The sequence below is a fragment of the Rhipicephalus sanguineus genome, chromosome 9 (genome assembly GCF_013339695.2).
Source record: "Rhipicephalus sanguineus isolate Rsan-2018 chromosome 9, BIME_Rsan_1.4, whole genome shotgun sequence".
Lineage (NCBI taxonomy): Eukaryota > Metazoa > Arthropoda > Arachnida > Ixodida > Ixodidae > Rhipicephalus > Rhipicephalus sanguineus.
The window spans coordinates 20873392-20879391 of NC_051184.2; the positions used below are offsets into that span (position 1 = coordinate 20873392).

The 6000-nt window shown below is 46.8% G+C and overlaps 1 protein-coding gene across 1 annotated transcript in view; it reads right to left on the reverse strand.

Moving 5' to 3' along the window:
* Window positions 1-5768, reverse strand: part of LOC119404727 (dihydropyrimidinase) — a 55595-nt gene extending 49827 nt beyond the window's left edge. Inside the window, exon 1 of the mRNA XM_037671387.2 lies at window positions 5518-5768. Within this exon, the coding sequence (XP_037527315.1) occupies window positions 5518-5520 (3 nt within the window). The 5' untranslated portion in view covers window positions 5521-5768. The remainder of the gene's footprint in view (window positions 1-5517) is intronic.
* Window positions 5769-6000: the final 232 nt, after the last annotated feature.

Below are 6000 nucleotides of genomic sequence, written 5' to 3' on the forward strand. Positions count from 1 at the left end.
TTAGTGCGCGCCCTTGTCTGCCGGCTCTCGAATGCTCTGCACAGACAATGGCCGGATACAAGGAAGTGAGTGTTTCGGGTCTACTACGGAGGCCATGCCACAATAGATCATTAATGGCAACGCAATACATAAAAAGAAATAGCCCGAACTAGTGGAAATATGCTCAAGAGACGCCATTTCACAGAACGCGACGCATGCCGGAGTGGATCGTTCGACGGTATCATTGAGCAGCGCGACTTGACATTGACATCTGCAGACACAGCTATTTGTAATCGTTAATTTGTCCATTCATTCGACGACTTCATTCACTGCTTGCTTACATAAGCCTCACAAGTTTTACGTGGGATTGTCATTCAGTCCTTGTTTGGAAGCGTACGCAACACAGGCTGCACGATGGAGTTTCATTCATTCATTCATTCATTCATTCATTCATTCATTCATTCATTCATTCATTCATTCATTCATTGACAACTTACATCTACCTCACAAGCTTCATTGCTGATTCGCCTTGCAGTAGAACGGGATGCAGAACGGTACCGTAATGGAAGCCAATACTGAAGAATCGCACATTTCTAACTGCGGCATAACAGATGCCCGTCAGCAAGCAATATTTCCTGCTAAGTACAATAAAGTTGTTTCACTCAATAAAGTTGTTTCACTCACTCCTGCTAAGTACCAGTGGCCTAGACAAATTTTTTTTCGGGAGGCGGGGGGTTAGGTTCAACCAACCTTTACCTATGTTCGTGCGTGTGTCTGTACATGTGCATGTACATATGCATACATGCAAATTTGAAAAATTTCGGGCCCCCCTGGCTACGCCACTGCTCAGGACGATCTGGCGGGCTAATTGGCTATGCATGTCTGTGCGATCACAGCGCACAAAAAGCTGTTGTCAATACGTTTTTGTGCAATCATCTTGCCCAAAACATACGATATGGCTTTTTTTTTCTCTTCTTCTTTCGTCTGCGTAGTCAGTGAAAAGTATGCAGGCGAAATGGGCACTGGAAAAGCTGTCTGAGAAGCCATGCGTGTCTGGGACGGGAGCAGACCGGTTTTTCTTTAGCTCAACGCGAGCCGGGCGAGCGCGGCCATCCGAAGTGACCGCAGCTGCCCACGCAACAAGAGAAGTCGACGAAGAAGAAGAAAAAAGGGGCAAAAAAAAAAAAAAACTAGAAGTGCCAGACGAGAACCAATCATATACGGGGGAATGCATCCACGAAACACGTGTCGCATTTCGACGTCTTCTCAGCGTGCCATAGCGTCGAGCGCAAGAAAAAAAAAAAAAATGTATTAGCGAAGTCTGGAAGAAGAAAAAAAAAGAAAAAAAGGAAGAATAAAAAAGGAGTAATGAAACGCGACGAAATCTTTTTGAACGCACGCCAAACGAACCAACATGCCAACTGGACGGACCGCGCATAAAAAAAAAAAAAAACGGACTCTTAACTTTCTGAAGCCGGCAGCAACGCTGGTAGAATTTTCAAGTGTTCTCTGGCCGGCCGCTAGAGCGGCCCATTTCTGTGTCCATTGTAGATGTTGGGTAGAGTTTGCCAAAATAAATAAATGAATAAAATAAATAAATAGGACCTGTGGCGCGCTCCGCTGGCACAGTTACCATGGAAACGGCTATTATTATACACGATCACGATGAGTACAACGTTCGTCCAGTATCAATGAATAGCAAACAAATTGAAATATAACTATGTGGCAAAAAAAAAAAGAGAAAAAAAAGCAGACGCGATCATATTTAAAGGGGCACTAAAGAGCAAAACGATTTTTCTCGCATTATTAAAGTAGTCTTCCACGATACCAAAAACACCACGCTTGCTGCGAGAAGACGCTTAATAAGCGAAAAAACGCGCAAAAAGAAAATACAGGTGGCGACGCCACCTTGGAATTCCCGCACCATTTGCCGTGACGTCACGTATTTTTGACGGCGCCTGCTAGGGCCTACGTAGTTCCTAATCTGTTAAATCGAAGTACATTCCTCTGAGGGGGCCAGAGACTTGACATAACGAGTTTGTGGAAATTTCGTCGAGCCAGTGGCGCCAAAATACGTTAAACGCTCTTTGAAATATTTTACGTCACGAACTACAAAGTTCGGCGCGAACTTTTAAAATGAAACTTTGAACTTGGTTTTCTCCTCTAATAATAAACCTATGGTGGTGAAATAAACTACACAAGAGTTCTCCGAGCACACTTTATCAATCTAAACCAATTCATTGTTTCTCTTTAGTGTCCATTTAAGAATACGACTGCAACCTGTAGGTTTACCATATACCATCAAAAATGATTCCATTTAGAGGAATATTTTTTTTTTCGAAGAGGGGGGGGGGGGTTCAATTACTCGTTATGCATGATCACGTGTGTGCTTGTGTGCGTGTATACATGCACACAAAGTTCAAAAATTCCGGGGGGGGGGAGGAGGCTTGAACACCCCTCTCCCCCCCTCGTCCACGCCAACGCTTCCCTTGGTGTGTTCACTTGATATTGGGATTGTTATCTGACCGACTAATTAGAATCGATGTCACATCAGTGTTCCCTAAACTAATTAAACGCCCTGGCTGAAGGACACGTGTCCGGTAGAATATGTGGTTCCACGAGAAACACGAAGCACAAGGTTGACTCACATAGACGTTAAATTACACGTACCTCGAGACGAACACACCATGCACAAACACGAAATAAACTTCCGGGAACCTACGATACGATTATTACGCACATTGTAGAGGGGGACTCCGGATCATTTGTAATGTGCAGCAAAATCTAAGCACGCAGACGTTCTCGCATTTCGTCTACACATCGAAACGCGGCCGTCGAGGCCGGGAATCGAACCCGCGTCCTCGAACTTAGCGCGGGCGACACCTTACCTGCTAAGCAATCGCGGCGCGTCAACTCTTGGAGGAGCCGATTAGTAGCGGTAGGTTTAGGGGTTTAGGTTAGCACTAAGTTTACGTTAGTGTAGCAGGTTGTTTTGCCTGTGTTGTTGTTCTGTTCATGCACCGTTCTTGCGCACTATTTGCCACAACTTCCGTGTGAGCTCGCTTGCATTTTTTTCTTTTGCGATCAACGTTCAGCTGAGCTAGCTAATATATATATAGTCAAGTACTACGATGTGCAGGCGCACGTACAAAAATAAAAAAAGAAGAGACATTTTTTGACGTTTCGACCGGGGACCAGTCTTCTTTCAAGAGTCCCCGGTCGAAACGTCGAACAAATGTCTTTCGTTTTGTTTTTGTACGTGCGCCTGCGCATCTTATTACTTAAAAATCACTGGATGTCAGTCGCTGCTTGCGTATCTGTACATGATAATTATTGAACCGAGAAAGCAATCACCTGGGTGTGCCCACGTTTTCCGTGACAGTCAGATTTTTGTGTTTTTTTCTTCTAGGAGCTAGCCACGTAATACCTCACGCGTAGAACAAGGCCTAAATGCATAAACACGAAAGCGCGCACGGAAGCGTAGCGGAATCAATACGACGGGGCGCTGAGTCATCGCGACACGTCTGCACCAAAACGACGCGAAAGCAGACGACGTCGAATCGATACGCCACAACGAGCTCCATGCTCAAAGCTTAAAGCTTCGTGTTTGTGTCTGCGGGGGCGTGTTAGCAAAGGGCGCGCGCATGCGCCGCATGGTTATTAAGCCGCATACGTCTCGCGTCAACGTCGTCAATTAAGTCAATTGTCGGAGGATATATGCACGTCCAAGTAGGCTATTAATAGCAGGAGCTGGCGGGGTCAACGCCCTACGAGGATGCGGTAAGCGCAGCGCTTGTCTATTAATGGAAGTGATGACAATGCGTGCCCAAAGTCGCGAACCGAATCGAGACCGGTTACAAGTTAACAAGAGTTTTTTATTTATTTTTTTTTTGCGAAGTGTCTTTTTTTTTTCTTTACATCGGTGGCACACGGTGCAATTGCGATCGCGATTAAGCCCGATCGAGATCAAATTTCTCAACAGTGATTAGCTCCCTTCTGCAGCTTGCATAGAGGCCCCAATCACGATCAAGAAATTCGATCCGATCAGGCCCGATCGCGATATAAAGCGACCGTGTGACGCTGGTATTAGATTGGTGTTAGGTCCACTACCCATAGCAGCGGCGCGCTAGGTGCGGAACTTTTTGTATTGTCAAGAAAAAAACAACCGAAAAAGCGATCGCTACAACTCGACCACAGAATGCGCAACACAACGAAAACGCCTTAAAGAATCGGCAATTCGACTTCATATATTGTACTGCGAACACCAACCGAATAGGCGATCACCTTGAGGATGATTTGCGAACGGCCCCGCACCGACTACTAGATGTAAACAAGTTCGTAATTCGCGCGTATTTTGCCGCTAGACACAAACCGCTGCTTCCTGTCAATCGGCCGTTGCAGGCGCGATGCAGATCTGTGTTTTGAAATTGCGCCTGAGCGCGGAGCGGCATCTTCAACCAGCAACGAGTGCACTTCTGTTTTTAAAGCTTGCATCGACGAGAGGGTTCGGATTACCCTCGAAGTTAAGTCGCGTTTTGAAGCACTTTGAATGCGCTGACTTGTCGCATTAGCGGATGAATGAGAACTAGCGGATGCATTTGCCGCTGCGGGTATAAGTTGCGTGTTTTTCGCACTGCGGTAATCGAAACCGTTGTTACGTGGTAGTACCTGCGGCTCGAAACTACTATACTACAAACGTTCATTTGTAAGCGCTAAGTGAACACAGACACTGCACAGTACGAAAAATACACAGAACACACAACGTTCAGCGCAACGTCGTGTGTCCCGTATTTTTTTCCGTACCTGCGTTCACTTAGCGCGCTTTCAAAGATGAATGAACACCAACTAGAACACCTTGTAGCTCTCTACAATAAAGTGCGTTGCAAAGCGTAAATAAAAGTTGCGACGGTCGTAGACGGTCAAGCGCCGGGGATCTTTGTGGGAAGCTTTCTTTTTTTTTCGCTTCGACCAGTGGGGTTAACGCCCCCAGACTGCCCGGATCAATTGGCGCGGCGTGAAAAATACAAAAGAAGTGGAAGTGAATTGTGAAATGGTGGAGCGACACAAAACAGTACAGGAATAAATGTTCTGGACAGGACAGCCACTCACAAGTGAAATTTGCCGAAATATTCAAAGAAAGTGGAGTTGGCGCGCATGCGTAGTCACAAATTAAGCTCATATGAAAATGAACTGAAAATGCTAACACATTGCCAATTAGCACTTCTCGGTGCGCTTTCATACTAGCTTAGTTTTGTGACGACGCACGCGCACCCGCTATGCTTTCTTGGAATTCTTTTCAATTAACTTAACTTGTAAGTGAGCGTCTATCCTGTCCAAAACACGTTTCTTCCTGTACTTTGTTTTTTTGTTTTGTGTGTGTTTCGCTCAACGTTTTCACAGTGATGCACCAAATGACAAACAGTAAACGCTCCTGGAAGTAAATTGAATCGAAAAGAGCGCAAAAAGCGCGAGACGGTGCCAAGCCAGCGCCGATCGTTGAAATGCGACCGCGCGGGAAGAAATGCCGCGTAGACTCACCATGATGCCTCCGTGCTGCCGCCTTCCCGGGCCGGTTCAGTTGGTGCGAAGTCAAAAAAGAAAAAAAGCGTCCTCGGAAAATCCTGCAACGTCGTCGGCTCGTGCCTTTCTTTCACGCCCGAAGTGTTCTTTTCCAGGCGCAAAATGTCGAGTCGACACGATCTCTGCACACGCACAGTGGTAGCGAGACTTTGGCGGCAGCAGCTGTCAAATCGCGCCGATCCCGCACGTTGAATGAAGCTCGCGGTGGGTTGCCTTCTTTCCGGGGTTTCCTGCTTCCCCTGCGCTGTCGGCTTCGCCACCGGGGTGCGGCCGCTCGAGGTTGCCCGGACGGGTACTTGTTTCGCGCTGGACACGGCGGGCAGTTCGAAATCGGAACCGAAACTGGCTTTAGCCTTTCCCCGCGGTATGCTTCATCCATTGGTACACCCGACAGTAAATGTTTACGGGACGTGGGCTCAACTACAAATGGAGAATGCCGTC